This window comes from Macaca mulatta, chromosome 12, assembly GCF_049350105.2.
Source record: "Macaca mulatta isolate MMU2019108-1 chromosome 12, T2T-MMU8v2.0, whole genome shotgun sequence".
NCBI lineage: Eukaryota > Metazoa > Chordata > Mammalia > Primates > Cercopithecidae > Macaca > Macaca mulatta.
The window spans coordinates 83,624,944-83,650,479 of NC_133417.1; the positions used below are offsets into that span (position 1 = coordinate 83,624,944).

Sequence of the window (25,536 nt, forward strand, 5' to 3'; positions counted from 1 at the left end):
CGTAAATAATGACTATTAAGCTAAGTAGAAGCGTTAGACAGAAACCTGTGTTACATGAATAGTTTCTTCACCTTAATTCTAAGACATTTTCCTTAGTTCTGGTGGTACAATGTAGAAAATTCAGAATTGAAAAAATTAAAAATTTCATCAGAGATTGCTACGTAAAACAAGCATCGAGGCAGATGAGTTTCGTATATGGACAAAGACATTAGAAGACAAATACAGATGAAGGAAAATTATTCACATACGTTTAGAAGAAGCCTCAGTTTTTTGAAGTAAAAAGTACTTTCTATTATCAAAAATTTTAGTTTTGAAGTGATATGCATTAACAAACTTACATTGCTTACTTTATAATATGTCTTTTTTTTTTTTTTTTTTTTTCCGAATGACACCTATTCCACTAGATTAGTTTTAGTGCCTGGATGCTTATTTTGAATTTTTTTTTTTTTTTTTTTAAAGAGTCAGTATACCTTTAGCTGGTGGTTCCTCCTCTCTTTTAGGTTTGAGTTTCGGAACTTTTTCTTCTGGGACAGCTCTCTTCGGTTCCTCCGGCACTTTAAAGAGAGATTTCACTTTAACGTATTGTTTCCCTCTTTCAAACCACAAAAAGGCAGCCATATAGTAGTAGCCCAAACAAAAAACTTGACATTTTCATTATTTCAAACATAAAACAACAACTGTAACAACAACAACAACAACAACAACAACAACAAAAACTAGCACCCATAACCAGTGTACTTGGTAAAGAGAGTAGGGCAAGTACAATATTGTGCATAATGGAAGGGCGGATGTACCTCTTGCTCTTGGAGGCGCCTCTTTTTTAGTTACAGCAACAAGAACTTTTTCTTCCTGGGTAATTTGCATGCGCCTCTCAGTCACTTAAAAGATAATTTTAGGAATAGGGAGTTATATTAAAGTGGACGTAAAAAATATACTAGCCAGAAAGTACTGTGATTTTAGAATAGAGGAATTTACAAGGCACACACAAATAAACATCACAAGTAATACTCCACCCAAAGACACCATTGTCACCCACCAACATATAAACGGTTTGACCCAAAGGACAGCAGCAGAGAGAAAGAAAGACAAGTTCCTAGTATTTCTGCTGGGGAGGTTTGTTTACCTTTGGCTGGTGGAGGTTCTTCCATCTTAATGACTTTTGGAGGAACCTTTTTTTCTGGAACTGGTTTCTTTGGCTCTTCCGGCACTTAAAAGATACCAGGCAATACCGTCAAACATACGATATGGAAAACACTAAACATAGGCACACTTATTTTCTTGTTAATGTTTAAAAAATCTGAAGAATGTATCAATTTAAGATTAAAAAAAAGACAGTCTCAAAGAATAAAATAAAATCCAATGTACCTTTAGGTGGGGGCACCTTTTCCTTTTTAGGAACTGGAGCAGGAACTTTCTTTTCTGGCACAATTTTCTTAGGTGCTTCAGGAACTTTAGAAAGATTAGATTTAAGAATATGAGTTTGCCTTACATATGAAGTGATATAGTTTTGGGGCTTAGAATTCACTTTTTGAAAAGATTGCACATATATACAAACATTAATGACTATACTCAGTAAATACGTTCATACATGTGTGCTGACAAAACGTAGACAGTTATGCAAATTGTTATGCATAAGACAGTTATGCAAATATGAAGGTATTATTATATACATGAAAATAAATAGTGTTGCATTTCTTCGAAAGAAATCATACCTTTAGCTGGTGGAGGCTCCTCTATTTTAGCAGGAATTTTTGGTTTCAGTACAATTTTCTTCTCCTGCCTCTCTGTCACTTGAAAAGATTATAAAATATACTTGTAGAAATGTCCAGATTTCTTTTCGATAAAAGTGTAAGGGGTCTTTTTATTAGACATTATATTTATCAACATATGCAATATGGATGACAAATTAGCTAAAAGAAAACATAAAGGAGACAAGCTAACATAGGGATAAAACTAATTAAAGAGTCAGTATACCTTCAGCTGGCTCCGCTTCCACTCTCTTAGAAATAATGTGCAGCTTTTCTTCCACAACATATTCCTCAGGCTCTTCCATCACTTTAAAGACAGCAATTTTAAAGAAGATAAATTACAGAGTTTTTCGTGTTTAATTTTAGCTTTAATTTATCACTTCAAAGAGTAATTAAAATAGCAAAAGTTTAACCCTTGCCAAATCCCTGCGTGTTCCTATTTCAAATGCTCAAAGAGCATTTTAATCAAAGCATATGTGTTAATGAAGAGTATGGGAAATGGGAACTATGTTTCATTAACTTAATTTTCACATGTGTCATACAGATAATAATGCTTATATCCACAGCAACAACAGGACAAGCACAAGACAAAAAGTGATTATAACAGCTGAGTTAACAAGAACACAAGAATCTGAAGATGAGTTTCACAAATAACAGAGCACTCTAGATTTGAAGGCCGCAGGGCAGAAACATATACTTGAGGATTTAAGTGAATTGCAAGATAATATTTCATGTTGTTTTCCCCGCCAGTTTTGTGGGGCAGGTATGGTAGAAAAGGCGGGAGGCTTCACATGATTTTTGAGCCTAAGTGTATACAGTTTTAATTTTTTTTTTCTTTTTTAAGACAAGGTCTTGCTTTGTTGCCCAGGCTGAAGTGCAGTGGTGTAATCACAGCTTACTGTAACCTCAAACTCCTGGGCTCAAATGATCATCCTGCCTCAGCCTCCTGAGTAGCTGGGATTACAGGCTCATGCCACTGTGCCTAGCTGTTTTTTTAAATTTTTGTAGAATGGGGTCTTGCTGTGTTGCGCAGGCTGGTCTTGAACTCCTATGCTCAAGCAATCCTCCCTCCTTGGTCTCCCAAAGCACCAGGATTATAGGCATGAGCCACCATGCCTGGTCAAAGTTAAATAAGGAATAGAAGTGTCTGGTTAAAAACATATCTGCTCCTTACACTGAAAGTAAACCTAACAAGCCACCTATATTTGGGGCTTAATGAGAACCTAAAAATAATCAGTGTTTCTCCTTTTAACTAGAGTCTGGAGTACTAAAGGAAGTTTATAGTGTCAAAAGTTGAAATCAGACTATGTTTGGTTTTACGAACACTTTTAGAAAAGATGGAGTCGTCTTCAAATCTACCAGCTTCCTGACTTCTGTCCACCATCATGGCCTCTTCCAGGAAGCACAACAGAACTAACGGATTTCCTCCTGGGAGTCATGTCCCATCTTGGCCTATTCCAAGGCATTCCATTAAGACTACGCACCTTGGATTTTTACATGGGCTTTTGTTCCAAGTGAAAAAAGGGGCATAGTGTGCCATCTTTTATTAGACAGATAAAAACAGATACTTAGGGCATCTAAATGTACTTCAATTCTACTCATCTTCTCACTGGGAAGAGAGTTTGGTTAAGGAGCTTATTGATTTCTCTTTAAAAGCAGACCTTAGGAACTTTCTTAGGAAAGTTCTTTTGGCCATATGGCTTTAGCCAGAATGCTGGATTTTAGCTGGAAACCCGCCTTAATTCATTGAAAAGATATCCCAATGGAATAGTTTGTTGGTTCTGTCCTTAAGAAATTATAGATAATTAGCATTATAGGTATGAAAAGATCTGAGTAACAAGTCAGTCTGATCACATATATAACACAATTGTTTTCTCCATATGTAAAATACAGGAAAGCCATATGTGTTCAGTGGTTCAGACTCACAAATGTGGCATTGACTCCTGGAATGTAATGAGGTAATATATTTTCTTGTTCATTTTAAAACTGTCAGTCAAGACATTATAGTGACTTCTGCAATTGACTTAATGGATTATAGCTTGTATTTTTTAAATGACTAAAATAAAAAAATTAAAGTTTTCTGGTTTGCACATGTGTGTAGGATTATAATATAAAATATATTTTTGTCTGTGGATTGTGGTACAAGCAATGCTTGAGAAACACCAATTAGGCATTAGACTACTAAGGTAAAGCTTATGCCAGCCCCCCATGCTGAAGCCAAATCCTGTTTAATGAAAGGATATATGTATATGGAGATACCTGCCCTGATTAATTATATATAAATATGAAGCCTCTTTTATTCTATATAGGCAAGTAAGAAGGGATGCACAAGAAATACAATGGATTTCTTGAATCTAGTATAATCCTCCTGAATCTTGTGTTTTGATCAAAATATTCATTTAATGAGACTGGTAGATGTTCACTGAATTTGTGTCACTTTTTGTGTCCCTTTTCATTGGTCTGTAAACAGTTTGTGAAAGAAAACACCTCATCAAAACCCCAGATCATCTCTGCATTGTTTACCTTCATATTCTGTAACCTCCGCTTCTTCCTCCTCCTCTCTTTCTTCTTCTCTATAAACTGAAATGGACACACCTTCCTCCTCTTCTGAATAACTCCATTCCTCCTCTGCAGATACTTTAAAAGATAAAGTTTCATTTAAATTCAGCCTGCTGAGATACAGATGTATATACAGCCATGTGGTCACTACAGATGGATAACTGTTCCTCTATTTGCTTAGGACATAGCTTCATGGTTCTTCCTCACTACAAGAAGGAGGAAGCTTATTTAAGATGAGGGCAAGCACGGCCCAAGACTGAGAATGATACTCGAGTTATGTCCAAGTGTGGCCACTTTCAAAATTATAACATTTTCGGGACTCATCCACTTCCTTCGAATGATTCAAGACCAACATAGACACAGAAGACTCAGTCCCAGAAGGCTACAAAAGGTAGACACATTCTAATACCAACATAAGGAGACATTACTGATGAGGACACGTTCTAAGGTAAGCAATCACATGTGGAAGCAGAAGAGACTTTGAGGAAACACAAACTCATTTATCCCCTGACTTCCAATTATATACCTTCGTGCCGCGTGACTTCCACTCTTTGAGGAACTGCGAAGGATAGTTTTTCTTCAGCAACAAATCTTTTTTCTTCTACAACAGTTTTCTTAGAGACTTCAGCTTTAAGGAAGCATTAAAATTGAAGTTTAAAATCAAGAATTTTAACAATTCTCACTTTCTAGAATTTGGGGAAGAGTTGCACGTACACCACTTTGACTAGCAAAATGGGAAAACAAGTTACATATCACAAGGACATAAACAAAAAAGTTTCACTGCAAGTAAGACAACAGATCAGTACAAGCACAGACCAGATGGAAAAAGCAAGAAGTTAACACACTCGAAGATTTTTTTTTTTTTTTTTGGTCAGAGGATTGAGGCAAATCCTACCTCGGGGAGGAGGAGCTTTCTTAGCGACAGGAACTGGCACTGCAACTTTCTCCTCTGGGACAGGCTTCTTAGGCAGAGCTGGCACTTTAGAGACATTAAGCACTTTTAGAAATTTAATGTGATCTCAGTGAAGCCCAATGCAAAACAAAGAAATACACCCACAAAGCACTCATATCACAAAACTAACAAACTCACTGGAACATAAAGACTGTTCTTGGGAAGATGGAGAAACAATACCTTTTGGTGGTGGAACTTCTTCCTCTTTCCGAGGAACAGGTTTTCTTTCTTCAGGAACTTTCTTCTTTGGTATTTCTGGCACTTAAAGGATAGTATTGAATTTTAAAATTTGTCAAAAAGTCCAAATAAATGAGCAATATAGAAGTGGCAATTAAAGAAGACATGCAATTAAAGAAGCTTGAAGGAAAGACGAGGTTATTTCATGGAGATGGAATTAAGTACCTGCTGGTGGTGGAGATTCCTCTCTTTGAGTTACAATGGTTATTTTTTCTTCTGTCACAACTCTCTTCTGTACTTCAGGAACTTGAAAAGACATTTTTAGAATTGACTTTATATTTTCTAAAGTAGCTATGCACAGCTACTTTTTTAAGAAAGCAGACAGGTGGACAGACACTTTTGTTCAATTCTCACCACAAAACATCCATTTAGAATTAAAGTAACTCAATGGACAGATAATTAAACACAAAATATTTTGCATCAAAGACAAAAATGATAGGGCTTCTTTACTTTGAAAGCCACTGTACCTTTAGCTGGGGGAGCTTCCTTTTTCTTTGCAACAGGAACAGGAATCTTTTCTTCAGGGACAGGTTTCTTTGGCACCTCTGGGACTTAAAGTTTTTGAAACACAATGTTGGTTCAGACATATATCACTTTTATGAAAGAACATGGGCACATGCACAAATCTTTACGTAGTACATTAATGTTGTTATAGATTATTTATGCATCAGCAAAATTATCCAGAAAATTAAGCTAACTATAATATTCCAAGGATCATAATGTGACAAATATCACAAATAATGTTTTAGAGGCATTTAGGCAAAAATGAGTTACGTAATAGAAAGTTGTGCACAGAATTCATCCTTTATATATTGATATGACCTTGCTAAAAACAAATTAGTGATTACACAAACAATCAAGAACGTAGATATAGTATATAGAAAACTTCTTTATGCTCTGTATTGAGAAATTGAGTAAATACTAACAATGGCTTTAGTTTATGTAAGACTATTTTAGACTAAGACTAAGAAGCCTTAGAGTCTTAGAATAGTTGAATATATATATAACTTACTTCTCTTCCCCACATATCTCCTCTCATTTTTGGTAGGTGTGCCTGTAGTGAATTCAAAACTCAGGAAACACTTACTCTAGAGTAGGTCTCTCCATCTGATACCCATGAGTGTCATAAGCTCTTTACAGAGCTTTGTGTACAGAATTCTGTGGGTATGTGTATTTGTGCTTTTTTTCTAAGGGGCTCTAGAGTTTTCAACAGGGTTTTCAACCTAAAAAATGTTTACAGTGTATTTGATTTATCTATTCTAAGAATGGATAATGTTAACTTTTTCATTGGAAGATGAATTTTAACAGCATGCATTATTGGCAGTAATTGTTCTCATTTTAAATACAGTATTGGCAGCTTTTGTGAATCCCTGCACCTCTGCACATGCATTTGTAATATTTTGGTGTAATTATATAGCTGCTCATTTCTATATGTATGTGTTATGCTATATATACATGTAGTATTTATATATATACATGCTATTATGCTATGTGTATTTGTTTTTATGAGTAAATGAGAGATGCCTCTGTGTCTCCTTTAAAAGACATATATGACTTTGCTGAAAACGAATTAGTGATTACACAAGCAGTCAAGAATGTTCAGATAGTTTATAGAAAAGCTTCTTTATGCTTTGTATTGGGAAATATAGTACATAATAACAATGGGTTTAATTTATCTAAGATGATCTGTCTCACGTAGCTTTAGTATTAGTATTGGTTTTACTAATATGACCTTTGTATTTAATGGTTAGATAATCAAAAGAATTTTGAAAGAGCCAAGAGTTTGAGAAAGAGAGAAGCATATTTGATTCAGGAAGAAAATAGAAACATTGCAAAGTCAGGCCAAGGGAACACTATTCAAAATATACTGTTTTAGTTAGGTCTGGTTTCTCCTAAATTGGATGTTGTTGAATTCTTGCTGAGTCTTTCTATAGCTGAACAGATATGTGTAATTGTAGTTTCAGTGCTTCAAGAAGATAGTGCCTTTAATCACCAAAAAATCCCAAACGAACGAAAGCAAGGGGTTTGTGATATACCACAGCAGTACATTTTCATTCAAACATACCTCTATGAAAGGTACTTTGACTAGCTAATTAGATAACTGAAACATTTACGGCAAATACTGAAGCTCAGTTAAGGTCTCAAGAAAATGGTGAAAGTAAACTTCAAAAAACCTGTATGTTCCCCACTATTGAAGACTCACCACTATTGACTTTTAAGAAGTGTGGTACTATGTACGTCTTTATGTAATTAACAACTAGTTCTGCCAGACACTCTATAGTTATCATTGCCCACACCTCTTCATAATGCATGAAACTGCTTTTACTAAGAAAAAGTTGCATTTATGAAGGATGAAAGTTTTTTCCTAGAAACATGTAGAAAACAAGTTTCACAAACATTTCCTTTTTCTCTAAGAGAGGGAAGATAGCAGTTTCACATAGTTACTTCCTTTAACAACACTTTTTGGTGATGTCTTAGGAATATTCAGTATAATAAACAAAGTATGTCAAGAGCATGGCACGGAAGTGGACAAACACTAAAAACAGGAGGAGAATGTAAAAGAGACAAAGACAAAGGCAGCATAGTACACATGAAGATCGCAGAAAGGAAAAGGCTGGCACTTGGAGCAAAGAGTCTCCCCATCATGGGCTCTGGTGTACCTTTCGGGGGAGCAGCAGGTTCCTTCTTAGGCACAGGAACTGGCTTTTTCTCCTCTGGCACGGGTTTCTTGGGAACCTCAGGAACTTTAAAGATACAATTGTTGAAATAATGTGGAATATTCTAGTCTCCTTCTGGGACATTTAAGATTACATTAAAGCATAAATCTTCACTAAGAGTGTGAGAATTAGGAAGTAATTTAAATATGCCTGTTTGTGATAGAAATGAATGCTAAATACCTCAACACCATGTAGACATTACATACATTACACAAGCAGACAAAGACCCAGTTAGCATGCTCTGGAGTCTAGAAATGTTACCAATACTGGTATAACACATTACCACAAATAAATGAAATCAATATACACGGAATTAAATATATTATAGATGGTTTGCAGATGCTATTTTGTTAATACACAGATCTCATAGAAAAAGATACAAGATGGATGCTAATAATTATTTTTTTCACAAATATTATTCTACCTTTTGGTGCTGGGGGCTCCACTTTTTTAGGAATGGGAACAGGGACCGCTTCTTCTGGAACTGGTTTCTTAGGTAGCTCAGGGACTTTAAAAGAAATGTACCGTTTTTGAGAAAGTGTGCATTTGACAAGGCATATGTTGTTGTAAGACTTAGAATTAAAAAAAATAGAGATTCCCTTTTTATACCAATTGAATGCAAGAAAATTATGCTTTAGAAATGAGGGCAAATGAAGATGGCTGAATGGCTAATTGGAAAATGTGACTGCTGTCACCTTTAACTGCAGAAGCCTCCACTTTGTCAGGAACAGGTAGGAGCAACCCTCCCTCGGAGGTGCCTGTGTCGGTTCCTCAGAAACCAGCTTTTTACGAACATCAGTAACTATGAAGTTAGGTTTTTTTTTTTGTAACCTTTACTTTTATAAAGCAGTTTCATAAACACAATTGCATTCGATTTTTTTGTGTCTTAAATGTTCAACAATTTGGCTGGGATGGAGGGGGTGGAGGCTTGATCTATAGTGCTTGCAGATTTCCGATTTCCAAGGTGGTGTAAACACTCCCTCCCACCCTGGCTATAAAGGTGATGTCATTGTCCTTGAGTTGGAAAGAGACTTGCAGTAGTACATTATATGGTATTTCCACCACACAGACACAAAGATAGAAACAATCTCAGAAACACAGATAAGAACAAAATGCCGTAAAATAGGAGGTAATAAGTTTTGAGTATTTATTAACATTTAAAAATATACTTAATTGGACTGTAACTTTACATAATCTAATTTTTAATAATGGCGGTGTTAAACTACTGGCTAGCAAAATTCCTGAAAATTTAACCATAGGCACTGGTGAGCTGGTATGAACTAGCTCCAGGACACTGTATTTCCAAATAACAGGTGATGAGATTGCAAACTCTCTGAATCTGGGAATGGAGCCTCCAGTAATTTTCGCTTTTCTCCCCTGTGCCTTCCTCATGGTTCTTCCCGTCCCCCATCACATCCTTGACTAAATCTGTTATTTAATAATAACATAAATGTTTACTATGGAATTTGTACTAACTTTTATTAAAAGACTAGTTTAAACTTAGAATGAATTAATAATACCTTTAGGTGGTGGTTCAACCCTTTTGGAAACAGCAACGTGAATTTTCTCTTCAGTAACAGTTTCCTTTTGTACCTCGGGGACTTAAAAAATGTGCATTGTAATTACTGATATGCCATGTTGTGGGTGGTAATTGTAATTTACAAAGAACATTAAAATAAAATGAAAACAGAGACAAACATGAAATGAAAAAGATGACAGAGAATTTACAAAGAGACAGAAATGTCTACATGATCACAAATTAAACAAGAGGGATAAAAATCTGCCTAAAACCCTTCCATTTGAGCCCCCACATTCCAGTTTGCCTTATACCTGTGACTGACACCTCCTCCTCTGTGTGAGAAGCAAAGAACATCTTTTCTTCTGAAATAACCATCTTCTTTGTATGCACAGCTGGTACTTTAAAGAGAGTATTTCACGTTAGTATTCCTTTTTTTAGTACAAGACATCAGATCAAACACATGGATTTTATACTCAAGTATTTCGACACAGAATGAGTGGGTTAATATGGTAGCTTGAGAACAAATTCAGTATTGACAAGAAAACAAATCATCTTTTGATCTATAGGGACAAACAACACATGCAGCCTTCATCAAACGTTCTTAAATGAGAATCAAATAGACACAACTTCTTCACACACAATGTTGTGCTTTTCCAAATCTGTTAGGGTCTATTTCTATAAATAAGAGGACAGGGAATATTATATGCAATGGAATGCATTGCATAGTAAAGTTAGCAAACTACTGATTAAACACAAACCTTCCTTATAATAAAAAATGTAATTTTTAAGCAGAACTAGAAACAAAGTAGATAATGTTATTATTTAAATTGAACATATGTGCAACTCAACGTAAGACTTGTATTATGTAAAAATGTGTTTTTTTGGTCGTTTCAGATTTGTGAGTTACTTAGCAATATATGTACACATGTCCATACACATAAATAAAAAAAATTTGAACTTGTAGCTGAAAAACAAAGATGTATACCTTTCACTTCAATAACTTCTTCCTGTACTGGAGTCCGGGAAGGTTTTTGTGGAACAATCTTCTTTGAAACTTCAGGTACTTTAAAAATATGTACAAATATATTTGTATTTTGAAGAATGTTGCTTTGCACAAAATTTATAAGTATTTGATTATATAAAGAACTAACGTGAGTATAGATCAGTAAACACATTACTTGTGTACATGGGTGCTAGGAACGTTTGAAATGATAATACCTTTGGTGACTTGAACTTTTTCTTCCTCCATTCTTCGAGAAGTCTTTTCAATTTTTTCAATTACTGGCTTCTTTATAACTGCAAGCATTTTAAAGAAATTGCAGTACTTTTAGAATTCCTATTAAAAATCTCTCTCTCTCTGTCTCTCTCGCTCTGTGTTTATACACACCTATATGTATATAGGCAGATATATGTATCATTTTTTAAAGAGAGAGACGAGTTTGGTGCTTTGACCTTTATGCACAACTTTGAACGTCGGGTACAAGTTTCTGTACTTAACATATTTTGGCTATATTTAAGTTTACTATTACAATTTTTATCATCTTTTGATTTTTTAAATTAAATGAATTAGATAGAAATTTTAAGAAAAAAAATCATTCACAATAAAGCTTAGAGAAGAAGTTGTGCCTATTGGATTGAACTGCTGATTTATACATTGCTGCCAAACAAGCCATGATAATGATGTCGATGCTCTAGTCTATTTAAATATTTCCAATTACTTACCTTTAGGAGGTGGTGGTGCTTTCTTTTCAGGTACTTTGGCTGGAACTTTTCTCTCATGTGATTCTTTAATAAAAACACAGGAATAAGAAGGGATGCTTAAATAAGTTCTCTTAGGTTGTGTTAATTCCAAATGAGATAAGGTAAGGATAATATATAATTTTGGGATCGTTATTACCAACACAATTCTTAGTGCTAGGTTTTGAAGCAGGATCAAGCAGAGATGCAACAAGGCAGTAAAAGTAAAACTTGAACTTCTGCATTAGAAATTAGCACTTGCAATTTAGTGTTAGTAATAAGACTAAATGATTTAGCTTGTAATGTCAAAGCATGAAAGTAACTCTGAAGAAAATAACTTTTAAAAGATTTCTAACCTTAAAAAAATCCAAGATCATTTTATCTATTTCACATAAACTGCAAATCAGGTTCATAGCATTGACAATTTAATGAACTGAGCAAAAATGAAGAAAAGAGGGAAACAAATCATTCAGTTTATACATACCTTCATAGACCTCCTTTTGAACTTGAATTACTTCCCTTTCTTGGTAAGCCTCTTCCCACTCTTCCTCCCCTTCGTCATAGCCTTCTTCCCTTTCATAGTATTCTTGCCCTTCTTCAAAATCTTCTTCCCATTCCTCATGAACTTCCCTTTTAGCTTCTACCTTGGTCTCTTCATAGTATTCATCTGGTTCTTCATAATAAGGTTGTTCAAATGGCTCTGTGTATGGTTCTACCTCCAGTTCGTCATAAGGTTCTTCGAAAGATTCAATGAAAACTCTCTTCTCTTTGTGGACTGCTTGCTTTTTCTCATACACAGCTTCTTTTTCTTTCTGAACCTCTTGCTTTCTGGTTATAGTCATTATTTTTACTTCTTCAGCTTTAGAGGATACATCAATGATTTCAGGACCTAAAATAGATAAAGAGACTATTAGCACATTAATTCTATCCATCCAACTGCTTCACTAAACAAAAATCTACCTAGTTAAACAACATCAGTATTTCAGATCTATTTTATTGAGAATCCTTTTTTTTTTTTTTTGTATTGGTTCCATTTAAATTTTTGACTACGGAACACAGTAGAGTATCAAGATACATTCTACTGTTGATTTGAGGATTTTTCCAGTGTGAAAAAATGGATTCAATAAATATTATCAAATGGACACAACTTCCATTATTCCATGAGAGCTCCAGTTTGCAGAACCCCTAGTTTCTTCCAATGGAATAGTTTTAACATTCGATAAGTTTATGGAATTTATATTTAATACTTAAACAGTTAACCTTTTTAAAAAGTTCTGATTATGATTTCAAACACATTCCTAATTTTAAACCTACATTTTTGACTATTGCATAGGATCCCTTAGTCATTTAATAAAAACAACATTTAAAATTATGTAACCAAGTTAATTAGGTACTTTTAGATAACAGATTTTAAAAGTTCTTAAGGGCTCTCATTATTTATATGACTCTTAACATTTGTGTTAACTACAATTAAAAAACTAAGGAATGGCCCCTCCTTTTGAGCCCTCACTGCTTCTTTCTCTGAGACCATTGCACAGAGGCAGCATAAACATCTGCCTGGGTTTCTTTTCCTGGGAAAGGGGCAATATGAAATAGCCATCATTTCTAATGCTAAATTTAACACAGCAGAGGAGACTCCACAACTTTGCAATAAGTTGGAAGCCTAATATTTAAAATAAGAATAGTCAGCAGAAGTGCAAATCTCAGGAATAAACAGAATAAAAATAATTTCTCTTTATTTACCTTTTGCTGGAATTAAGGTAGTAGGAGGTGGAGGCTTCTTGACAAGCTCTGGGAGTTTAAAAACATAAAAATGGGTATTTATTTTTAGATTACATTATTACTAATGTTTACTAATCCTGCACATCATTGTTAGTTGTTTGTAGGAGCTATGACTACTACAAATACACCAGCCTTTCCAGGAATCATAATAATGCTTTTATAATTTCCAAATCTAGCTCATTAGAAATGCTATGCAATGCCATATTAACAAAAAACAAACATGCAAAAGGCCAAAGTTTGATTCTAGTTTAGATTGATTTATAATAAGTTAACATTAAGCATGAAGAGAATATTTAATATGTCCAATGCTAAAAATAATGCATTAGACATTTTCAATTATTAACTATAAAGTTCACGAAATATCCATGCTTTTTGAGTGTCCTCTTATTCCGTGATGTTTCACAAATGACCACTCAGAAAAGTCTGAATGATAAATGATGCCTTGTGCTTCCATATTTTCCTTCTTTATGGAGGATGCTATACTCTAATCTTAGTCGAATGGGTTAAAACTATTTGTTTAAATTTAGTTATCCAACTGTTTTCCTAAAAATCTCCCAGGATATATTGAAAGTTAAAGTGATTTGAATTGATCCTCCTTCATAAAGTATTTTTTCTTTAAATATTGATATTTAGATCACCTAAATCAGGAAGGACACTGAGGTAGGTTGCAGCAACCTCTTAAAATTAACACCAACCCTTGCTCTTCTATTGATGGGACTTTATCAAGACCAGCTGTTGGGCACTTCCATGTTCATTACAGCATTATTCACAAAGACCAAGTCATGGAAACACCCTAAGTGTCCATCAATGGATGAATAGATAAGGAAAAGGTGGTACGTACATACACAGTGGAATACTATTCAGCCTTATAAAAAAAAGGGAATTTTGTCATTTGTGACAACATGGATAGAATTGGAGATTATGCTAAGTGAAGTAAGCCAGGCACAGAAAGACAAAGACTGTAAGTTCTCACTTAGATGTGGAACTAAAAAGTTGAACTCATAAAGTGTAGAATGATGGTTACAGAGGCTGGGAATTTGAGGGAATGGGGAAGTGTTGGTCAAAGGGTACAAAATCTTAGCTAGACAGGAGAAATATGGCTTTTCTTGAGATCTGTTGTACAGAGTGGTGAATATAGTTAATAATAGTGTATTGTACATTTCAAATTCGCTGAAGAGTAAATTTCAAATATTCTCACCACAAAAATGTTAAGTATTTGAGGTGATGGATATGTTAATTGGCTTGATTTAATTATTCCATATTGTATTCACAGATCATAACATCACTTTGTACCCCGTAAATATATACACAATAGTAAATCGTCAATTTACAATAAAATAAAAAAGAAAAAAAAAAGAATAGCTGTTGGACTTCCAGGCAAGACCTTCTTTAAATTATCATCCAGAAAAAACCAGTATACACTGGTGTTGTCATTGGTTCCCAGGGGCTCAGGAGGACAGGAAAGAGAAAAGGGAGAAAAAAGGAAGTTGAGAAAGAGAGAGTGAGGACTGAGTCAAAGAGGGTGAAAGTGAGTGAAGGGAGAGGTACCATTTTGTGATTGCAAATTCTTACCCTTCCTTCACCCTCCACTATTTAGGATTTAGAAGTTTTAGCCAAGAAAAAAGTATTAAGACTGCTTTTTCATTAATTATAATACCTTCACGTGGTGTCACCTCTTCTTTGGGCTTTGCAACAACTTTTTTGGCATCTTTCTTCACAGCCTTTTTGGTAACTAAAAAATAATAATAATAAAAAGATTTCTGGTATAAGTAACTAAAATGCTTTCAGGAAACTAGGAATTTCATTGAAATATTTTATTTTTCCAAATGTTGATAGTAGTGAGCTTCTGCACATTACTACAAGATATTTGTTTTGGAAAGATCTAGGACTAGATGCAAAAAAATTGTTTTGGAGGGATATAGAAAATGTACTGTGATCTTACGTCTTCACTGATTTTGTGTCTGCTGAGAGTTAAAGTTTTCAGAACATGGGGTGTGAATCTAAGTGATATCATAAATAGAAAAGTACACATTTTCATCCTTGTTTCACTTAGGGATGAACACAAATATGTTAGGAGGAAGAGTAACAAGTGGGTTCAAAGTCCTTTGTTGTGCTGCTGTTATACCTTAACCACATTTCCTAATCATACTTGATTATGGCCTCTCGTATTCATGAATAAAGAACACTCTCTTTTAATTTTTAAAACATTATTTAACTTCTCAAGTTTCACAGTGAGTTCTCAAACTTAGCCATGTCGATACTACCAGTCAAAGAACAAATCATTCATTAACATAAGTTATTATTTTTGACAACAGAAATAGAAATGGAAATCCAATTTATGATTGTTGATTCTTGTTCCTCCCTGTTCTCACAGCTCGATAAAATGTTTATGTTGGTATGAATCATAAAAATGCTTCTCTTTGTTAATGAGGTTGCATTAGTCACAATATTGGAAGTTTCTAACTGAATTTCCTCTAAGACTGGCTTGAAAAATAGGTCAAACTTTTAATGCCAATTGTAGTGGATGTTAAAGGCCTACCATGTCCACCCCTTGAATCTACTACAGTAGTAGTGACTTAGCTATAGAAAAGTGTGATTTTGACACACAGAATTTTTTTCTGACCATGCTGGGAGAATTCTGACAGCATTTCTGAACTCCCTATAACTCCAGAAAGTCCCAGGAAATCTGTTGTCTAATTTAGTTGAGAAACTTTAGGACACAAATAGTACAATTTCTCTGCTGAATATTTGAGAGGAGCAATTCCTTGGAACGCTTAAGATTTCTTTATTGGTGAGATCATGCCTTAGGTACAAAAGAAGTCAAATATTTCATAAGTATTCTAAATCATATTTTTTGTAACAAAATAGTAAAATTTAAAGAGTAGTTAATACTACAAATTGAGAAGAACCACAAGCTATAATTTGCAATTTAACTGTAAACTACTATGGTTTATTTCCATAAGCTGCACTAGAAATTGGTTCCATTATTCTTTTTGTTATACTTAGTAGTTAAGAAAATAGGAAACATAAAATTAATTCTACATTAATGTTTCAGTAATTCCATTAAAATAAAATATTTTAATAGCAACATAGTATTTTGTTTGATGATTTTCAGAGTTTTAAGCACATGACTTACACATTTAGTTAGCTAATACTTTGAGAAAATAATTTACATTTTGAAAGGCAATTCCACCTCTTGACCACTAGAGGGCCAATGTGTTGTATTAAGCAACATTTTTCGGGTCAGCAGAGTGAAATTCTTATTTCGACGTCTAGGTAGATGAGGTATAATACCTTCAATACGTTTTGCTGGTGGTTTCTTTTCTTCGGGTGTTGGTAGCAAAAGGGGGATAGGAGGAGCAACCACAGGAGGGATTTCTGAAGAAAATAAATGCCGTTAGTAACATGTTTTAGTTTCCTATTTTGCGTAAAATATAATGAATAGTCTCATGCATTTCTTTCAGTACTTCAAAGGTATTATAGTACCAATTCATCAATCAGAACAAATAAAAGTAGCATCTATTTATTACTGGAACTACTTTTTTTTTTTTTTTTTTACTTTAATTTCTAATTGCTCACTGAAGAATACAACATGGAAGGGTTTGTTCTGACTCTGCTGCAGTTTGGGCGTTGGTATAAAGTTTTGTACAGATTCGTAGTGCTAGAATATTGCTGCTCCAAGCTCAGATGCTGAGGTTCTGGGTCTTACCTTCTGGTGGTACTGCTCTAATAGGCATGGTTGGGATTGGAACTCTGGAGTCAGGAATATCTGGAAAGGGACATGTAATGATAAGCATAGAGAGACTGAGAACAAGCTATTTATTAGACCCTAAGATATGTCAGGCATATCTAATGGAAGACTCTAATATACAGACAAAATAATATTAGTATTCTTTTGTATGCAGCCACATAGGTAAGTTTTGTTTGCTGTCAAAATTTGTTTCATTCTGTGGCCATTCTATTTGGCATGATTCTAGCATCAGCTGAATGAGACCTTATTATCTCTGATTTGCCATACTCACAAAGTTTAACATTTTATTATTTGACTGAAAGTAATTTGACTGAATAACACTTTTATTGAAAAATATTTTATCCAAAAGAGAAAGATATCTTATACGTTTTAGTTTGGCTTCTGTGATTTACAAAATTATGCTGAATTTATTGTAAGCAAGGATTGATTTTTACAAAACAACTTACCAGGAGGCTTCAGCTCAAGTTTGATTTCTGCAAAATAAAAAAAAAAATGATATTTTTGTGTTGAGAATGGTATAGGTAGGCTACGTGTTTCAAAGATGGCAGGGTGGCTTTCAGATGGCGCTCCCTCACCTTTCGTCGTTAGGTATAACTCTGCCGTGCTTCTTGCTTCACCTCTTGGCTCCAGCCGAGCGATGACCGAGTAGACACCTAGGGAGAAAAATCATCCAACTTTTGTTTTCTGATATGTTGCAAATAACACTTCTTTACTTCAATATATGTATGTGTTTATTTATACTTGTCTTTTCTAAAAAAGCATTCTAGATAGAATTAGAGCATGAGCGCATACAGGGTAGAAATACAGAAAACAGATGAGCCTTCAATTATACATTCACTGGAAAACTGTCAATGAAATCACCTTCATCGTCTGGGGTCACGTTGTGGATGGTCATATAATGGCAGCGACCGTCATTCCTGAAGTTGTACTTCTGGCTCTCTGTCAGTTCTGTTGGTCCTTTGTACCATGTTACAATGGCGTCATCAAAGGACACTTCACACTCGAAGGTGGCAGACTGATGCTCACTCACCACAATGTTCTGTATACGCTTTGTAAACTGAATTGGTTCAGCTGTTTAAGTACAAAGAGAGTTCAAAGCTAGGTTATATAGAGAGGAATTTCTTTTACTTGCTTTTGCCTCAGATACTTAAAATCTCCATCTTTGTACCCAGTTATAAAATAGCAAGAAAAGTTCAAAAATCCAAAATGAAAAGAAATGCACACTTCTTTGCATCACTAACAAAAAAGTATCCCAATTCTTAAGTGTATTCCTGCCGGACGAATGTAGCAAAGTGTAAAGAAATTATTGTGAGTCCTTAAAATATTTACATAAAGGACATATTAAAGAGAGCTTATGACCCGAAGTCAAATTAAGTTTTAAAAGTGTTAGGGTACACAAACTTAATTGTACTCTGTAACTTATTCCTCTGTGAAATTCTTTCTTGCCTCAGTAAAATGATTTCTGTTACTCAGGATCTAGAATTGTTTATCTAATATGTATAACTTTTCTTGTAAAATAATTTCAAACTCAATAGGAAATCTGCACTTCTAAATTTCACAAAAAAATTTTAGAGTTCGGAAATCTGCTAAGTACATAGGGGCACAAATAAAGGATCTGTGTGGATGGCAGGAGTGTTTTCTAGAAGAGGACGGAGGGGAGGGTCTTATACGTATAACAGTACCATAAAATCTTAGAAATCACAGTACTCTGGTGAGCTCTATTTACTAAATAATTATATTAAAAATATCAATTATTTAAAAAATAATTAGTACTTGCAGCTGGACCTTTACTTTGAAAATCATTTAAAATACAACCAGTCACTGATATTCATTGTAAGGTAAGCTAGAAAAGTTGACATGTTTATGTAAATCGAATGTCATATATTTGTGTTTCAGCAAATACAAATGGGCACCAATAGTTGAAAGCAGATGCTATTATAACCAAAATTTTTCTCAATACAGTTTGAGGGTGTCTTTGGAAAATGCATATAATCAATTAGGAAATGAATGTTGTTGCTCCTAAATTCTGAGATTTCACTTAATTTCAGAGATTCAGAAGGTTGAAACATGATCTGAAAATGAAATAAATATTTTTTGAAAAATAATTGCTAATTGCACATGACATGTTAATTTTATCTACATAATTTTGTACAGAGAAAGTCAGACTATGTCCTATAAACAAAATATCAATTCCTAACCAAGATCCTCCAGATTTACAGCTATGAGATCTTGTCCTTTCCTAGATTTCTTTCTACAATCCTAGATATAAGAATCATGAAATTTAGACTTTAGACAGAAATTACTGTTAAAGATTATGTCTTAGACTAGATTAAAATCTAAAAGAATGACGCAAAAGAATTGACACTCATTTGAATATTTCCCGTGTGCTTCTGTATGAACTTTGAGATGTGAGTGAATACTATGAGAACGTGTGTTGGGAAATAAGAACACATGACCACTTTGGTGTGTATCTAAAGGCAGGGCTGCAGGCGTCCTGCACAACATTTGCCATTGACCTATGCTGCACCACAAGGACTCCACAGTGTTTCACGCACCTTCGATTCTGAGTTCTGCTGAAGTTTCAAGGTCTTCATATTTGCAGGTGTACTGACCCTGGTCTTCTGCTCGAACATCTGCAATGGTCAATTTGTGGACTTTGTGTTCCACTTCTGTTTTATGTCTACCTTGGGGTTTAAGGATTCTGCCATTTCTGAACCATTCAGATTTTACATTTGGTACAGAAAACTGGCATGTCATGGTGCAAGTCTGGCCTTCTTTCAGAGTCACATCCTGAAGATGCCGTTCCCACGCAGGCTCTGTTCATGTGATACAACACACATTTTGTTCAGTATCACACGCAGATGTGCTCAACAGTAATTGAAATCTCACAAGTATTTCATAAGCCTTTTCTAACTTACCAATTACGGTTAGTTTAGCGCTAGCGATGTGTGGGCCACAAACCAATCGATAATTGCCCTGGTCTTTAAGTTGACAGTTTTTGACTCTGAGTGTATGTCGGTCACCATCGATGCTTATTTCAAATTTATCACTGGGTTCCAGTTTTTGAGTTCCTTTGTACCATGAAAGCTTGATTTCTGGATAATTAATTTTAATGTCAATTTCAAAGACAGCATCATTATCTTTCAAAACTGTCTGATTTTCGATGTCCTTGATCAGAGTGACAGGCTAGGAGAATAAAGAATTAAAACACATTTGTTACTCCTTCCCTTATAATAATACTCAATCCTAACTTGTTCATTTTATTATCAGCATAATTCTTTTTACCTCTGTCTGTGACAGTCTTTGCTGAATAAATGATACGAGTTCCTCAAATTCCTTTTCGTCCTTCTCTGACCTCTCTATTTCTTCAATTTCCTGAGAAGAACAAAAATGATAGGTATTACATATGAAACAAAATTTGATTTAGAGGATGCATGACTATATTCAACTTCTATTCTGGATGCTGGTTAGGTCATATTAAATGATGTCATATAACTATAGGATTCTGGTAATTCAAAGGGAATGTGTGAGATGTTTTAAATGTGACTTTTTTAGGATGATGCTATATATGAAGGAGCATACCAGTCTATGTGTCTCTTCTTCTTGGCTTTGCTTGAGCAGTTCAAATGCTTGAAGAAGACCTCGGAAGTCAGTGATTCCATACATGCGGGCATATTTTTCATATTCTTTAGGATCAACATTTTTGAGAAGTTCCATGATATCAATTTCCTCTTCTTCCCCAGCTTTCTTTAAGATTGGAGTCCTAAATAAAATTTAAGAAGTAAGGATAAATCACCTGTCTTCTATTTATTTTTAATTATCTATCATCATTCAAAGATTATGTACTTCATTAAGGTTTTCTTGTTCTTTATTCAATAAATATTAATTTTACCATGTTAGCTGTGAAATAATTTTAAAATGTGGGTTTGGAGATGGAGTGGATTAAAATCAGATGGATTAGGACCATTGTTATAAAATATAGACATTGGATCAAAAATTTTAAGAAAGGAAAGAATAATAGAAGTATTTCTGTAAACTTCATAACCAAAGATCCTAGTTAATGAATTATAATATCAGAAAAAATAATAATAGCAATGGAAAACTTTAATAATAGAATAGTATACATCTCATGGAAAAGATTTATGGGAATTGAGTGTGGATTTAATTCAATAATTATGTTGAAAAATAAACCATATTGAAATGGATGATAATTATGGAAAATGTTTAAAACAGTTGTTTTAGAGAACCATTCATAACATAAGAAATTATATATAGAAACAAAAATTTCATACCTAGGCACAGACAATACTAGGGTTTCTTTAGGGCATTTCTTTTTGTTTAAAAATCTTAATAGACATTCACCTCATTCTTAAAACTTTCTCTTACATTCAGAAATTGATTCTAATGAAACAAGAACACCCAGATGTTTTTGCTTATCTGCTTCTGTTAAAATGTCTATATGCCTATGTTTTTTAACAATCTGAATCATGAGATGGATGGCCCATGCCTTTTGAGAGATTCCTTTTGTGAATGGGACATTACAGTTGTCCCTCTGAATGCACAGGAGATTGGCTTCAAGAGGCCTGTGGCTAGATGCTGAAGTCCCTGATGTAAAATGGCATAGTATTTGCATGTAACCTATGCACATCCTCCTGTATACTTCATCTCTAGATTACTTATAATATCTAACACAATGTAAGTGCTGTGTAAATGGTTGTTATGCTGTCTTGTTTATTTGCATTTTAAAAATTTTTGTTCTTTAAAACTTTCCACTGGGGCTGGTTGACTGTGGATGCGGAACCCGCTTACACTGAGGGCTGACTGTACAATTTGTGGTTTTTATTGAACTCACTTTTTCAGCATTGCTCTAAGATCGCCTTCAATTTTCTCTTGTTTCTTCCTTTCATCCACCTGTAAGTTAACGTTACTTTCAATTTCACCATGTTTGTTAAATGCCACGCATCGGTATAACCCAGAATCAGTTTTTGTGGTGTCTCTAATCTCCAGTTTTGCTTCATCGCCTTTTTGGTGGATGAAAACACGACCTCCTTGGTTCAGCTGTCTCCACTTCCCTTTTGTCCATTTAACATTTGGGATTGGGTCACCTCCAACTTTTGCAATGAAGGTTGCAGTGGTTTCTAAGGAATAAGGAAGACAAATGAATAAAAATTTAATTTTCTAAAATCAGTTCTTCCAAAGTTAAATCATAAGTAAAAGGTACCAGATAGATGAAGATGCACTTCTCATGAAGTACACTTACTTTCTACGACTCTGATACTCTGAGGTTCTGACACAAAAAAGAGCCTTCCATCTACCGCAGCTTTCTTGGCTGCTGGGGCCACAGCTGGTTTGTCTGAAAAAACGTTTACATGTTTTGTTACTACAATCACCTCAGAATTGTAATAAATATCCCCCTTTTTAAAATAAGCCTTAGGAGGTTGGCAGTGTGATAAGTAAGTACTGCAGAATTCTCTTCCTACGTAACGGTGGGTTACAGAAGATAAAGCAGCTTCTCAGACATTTATGCTAATGATAGCTATCAAAGGTTGAACTATAATCATGTTAGTAGTGTCAATATTTTTAGACCTGGTTTTATTTTTTCCAGGTGTATCACACCAGCCTACTTTCTATCACATTATTATAGCATCATTTTTGGAACTGCATTAATTAAATCTTACTGGATATGGTGAAAAGAGGTGCAAGAAGAGTGGTAAACTTGTAATAATTTCAGATACTTTGTATCGACATTATTTCTGTTAAATTATCTAATATTTCAATTAAAATAAGGAGCCTACAAATTGCAGATGAGCAACAACTGATATTTGTAAAAATCTGATTCCATTTCTAGTGAAATTGTAATAAGCAAATAAACATGAGTGGTGGCTGGCTTGAACTGCATAATACTTTTGAGGTGTCTGTACCTTTAATGGTCACTTTTGATTTGGTAGTGTCACTTCCAGCCACATTCGAAGCTTTACACACATAATCTCCCGAATCTGCTTTAGCCACATCTCTGAGTTCCAGTACAGCTGTCCCACTAGCAAAGCTGAAGCTGCATCGGTCTGAAGGCTTTATTTCCCTGCCAGCCTTCAACCACTGGATCCTAATTGGCTCAGATCCCTGGACATGGCAGCTGAGCTGCACGTATTCTCCCTCACTCACTGTTACTGGAGTAAGGTGCTGATCAAATACAGGTGGCTTCTTAGGTTCTGGAATTGAAAAGGTATTTTCATGAGGAACATAAAGGCAAAAAAAGTATTAAATTCCACAAGAGAAACAAATAAAGAGAAAACCAGTTTTGCCTCTAACAGGTAACACTGGTTGCTGTAGTAGAACAGAATTATGTGTCTGGTTTATTCCTCTCTAAAGACAGTAGTTTAAATTTGTTGGATTTTTAAAAACGATAAAAGTTTAAAAACAAGCAAAGAACACATGACATGCTGCCCACAAATTGCCCCAGCATCTGTGTCCTGACTAAGCACTGCAGACACTGGCAGTTACTATAAACTTCTTTACCATGTAGCACACTATTAATTCTCTCAAACCTGTGTACAGCTGCGTTTTTGCTGAACCCTGAAAATGAAGGGCCTATTTGGGAATTCTGCTTATCTCCAGCAGCAGTGATTGCTACCCTCTAGGAAAGAAAGCTAGCATCTGAGTAATACATGAGCCCACATATTTATATGTGATTTTCTCTGATGTTCATCTTTAGCTTTTAAATGGAGCCACAGTAGCATTTAAAATCCAATCTTAGCCCAAAGGAATTAGGAGTTGAAGTTCAGTGTTTAACTGAAGACCAATGATGAAGACTCGATGAGTAACATGATAGGAAGGCCATGTACAACTCAGTAGTATATAATGATTTTGTTCAATGGTTCTGAGACCTGTACCTAGAAAGAATAAGGCCTTTTTTTTTTTTGTTATTGCAAAGATTAAAACTTCTGATGTCTACCCTTTAAAAAATTTTACAAATAGCTTCAGAATTCTATAGAAAGCATTTATCTGCCGTGGTAAAACCATCATGAATGTAAATCATGAATATAAGCCACTGCTAAGTATATGTTTTTCATTTTATTAAATGTGTTTTAAAACTAAATGCATCTAAATTCCATTAAATGAGTGATGAAATTGGAATTTTAAGACAACTCAGTGATATTTACTTATGAGAAATATCAGTCTATTAATAATAACTTACTATCTCTACACTGTGAGATAATCAACCAGATCATAAGAGTTGGTAATCAATTCCAAGCTGCTCTAAGAGTTTAGTTTTTAATGTGATTTTGATGAAGCTATGTTGTAATTACTGGAAGCCGTTACAGTGAAGAGAAACAGATAAATATATCCTTAAACAACATAGTCTATTTCATTGTCTCAAGCTATGATTGTGTATTTAAATACATCTTCCATAATGATATGCAATGTTTTCTACCCATTATTTTTCTTTTTGGGCAAATGTTACCCTTTTGTCTGGGATTAATATTTGTTTGCAGGTCCAAAGCTTTGGGCAATATACATTAAAAAATAATCCTTTAGAAATACACTTAGAAAGGAGAAAGTTTCAGACTGTGATATAATGTATAACTCAATAATAGTCAAGTGTGATATTTGGTGATGAACATTAGAAAAAATTAAAAACAAATGTACTTCATAAAAATATATGTGTCACGTATGCACACATTTCAGAGTATGCTGAAACTTCTAACTACTTAAGGGAATTTGGGGATATGATTTAGAAACCTAAGATACTAGTCCATTAAATGACACCTCCTTTGGGAAGACACATAATTAAATTACAATAATTTATATTTTTGGTAAACATGTGGAGTGATAAATACACAGTTAAATAATGTGTATTTATATTTGTTATAACTTACATGGTCAAGATATCATAAGAAATGCACATGGCTATATAACAGGCAGTGAAGAAAAACAACAGGTTGGGGCTGTGAGGATAACTCACCTTTGATGACAATTGAAGATGTGCACAGAGCAGAGCCTGCATCATTGGACACTTTGCATGTGTACAAACCCGCGTCGTTCATGCCTGCTTTCCTGACTTGCAGCACTAACGTGTTGTTCTTGAATGTTATTTCACAGTTAGAAGTTGGTTGTATCTCTATATTATTTTTGTACCAGGCAACAGTTATAGGTTGGGAACCAGCCACACGTCCCTCAAGTTTAAAAGAATTCCCTTCTGTTTCTTCTACTGTCTCTGAGAGTTTTTTAGTGAAACTTGGTGGGATGAGCCGCTCTGTAAGAAATTGCAAGGATATATGAAGTAGAATCCAGAAGCAGATTACTAATATGAAGCTTTTCAAGGAAAAAATCTCATATTTTTAGTTAAAAATCAAGGCTAACCAACTAAATACACTATATCAGTGTATGTTCCTAAACATTTCAGTCTCCTTCTACCAGCTTATTCTAAACTGTTCTTTGACTTACAAGGTGGGTGATAAGAAATAACTTATGGTCATTTACAGAATCACAAATTTGTAAAAAGAGGGGGTAATCTCAGTATCATGTGGAATATA

General features: G+C 34.5%; 1 protein-coding gene across 4 annotated transcripts in view; it reads right to left on the reverse strand.

Moving 5' to 3' along the window:
- The window catches only part of TTN (titin), a 273,480-nt gene that overhangs the window by 150,516 nt on the left and 97,428 nt on the right, over positions 1-25,536 (reverse strand). Inside the window, exons 97-131 of one of the 4 annotated variants that reach the window (XM_077957271.1) lie at positions 24,966-25,256; positions 22,924-23,211; positions 22,263-22,355; positions 21,855-22,140; positions 20,585-20,765; positions 20,288-20,377; positions 19,921-20,188; positions 19,558-19,818; positions 17,864-18,073; positions 17,578-17,655; positions 17,449-17,475; positions 16,961-17,020; positions 16,546-16,629; positions 14,909-14,983; positions 13,213-13,260; positions 11,954-12,358; positions 11,455-11,517; positions 10,951-11,028; positions 10,718-10,795; positions 10,044-10,130; positions 9,734-9,814; positions 8,594-8,721; positions 8,157-8,277; positions 5,964-6,047; positions 5,662-5,742; positions 5,440-5,520; positions 5,203-5,286; positions 4,834-4,935; positions 4,272-4,385; positions 1,975-2,055; positions 1,713-1,790; positions 1,366-1,449; positions 1,124-1,207; positions 795-878; positions 471-554 (exon numbers count right to left, since the gene is read on the reverse strand). The exons of the other annotated variants lie outside the window; for them this stretch is intronic. Coding sequence (XP_077813397.1) covers positions 471-554; positions 795-878; positions 1,124-1,207; positions 1,366-1,449; positions 1,713-1,790; positions 1,975-2,055; positions 4,272-4,385; positions 4,834-4,935; positions 5,203-5,286; positions 5,440-5,520; positions 5,662-5,742; positions 5,964-6,047; positions 8,157-8,277; positions 8,594-8,721; positions 9,734-9,814; positions 10,044-10,130; positions 10,718-10,795; positions 10,951-11,028; positions 11,455-11,517; positions 11,954-12,358; positions 13,213-13,260; positions 14,909-14,983; positions 16,546-16,629; positions 16,961-17,020; positions 17,449-17,475; positions 17,578-17,655; positions 17,864-18,073; positions 19,558-19,818; positions 19,921-20,188; positions 20,288-20,377; positions 20,585-20,765; positions 21,855-22,140; positions 22,263-22,355; positions 22,924-23,211; positions 24,966-25,256 — 4,422 coding nt within the window. The remainder of the gene's footprint in view (positions 1-470; positions 555-794; positions 879-1,123; positions 1,208-1,365; positions 1,450-1,712; positions 1,791-1,974; positions 2,056-4,271; positions 4,386-4,833; positions 4,936-5,202; positions 5,287-5,439; positions 5,521-5,661; positions 5,743-5,963; positions 6,048-8,156; positions 8,278-8,593; positions 8,722-9,733; positions 9,815-10,043; positions 10,131-10,717; positions 10,796-10,950; positions 11,029-11,454; positions 11,518-11,953; positions 12,359-13,212; positions 13,261-14,908; positions 14,984-16,545; positions 16,630-16,960; positions 17,021-17,448; positions 17,476-17,577; positions 17,656-17,863; positions 18,074-19,557; positions 19,819-19,920; positions 20,189-20,287; positions 20,378-20,584; positions 20,766-21,854; positions 22,141-22,262; positions 22,356-22,923; positions 23,212-24,965; positions 25,257-25,536) is intronic. 4 annotated transcript variants of the gene reach the window in all.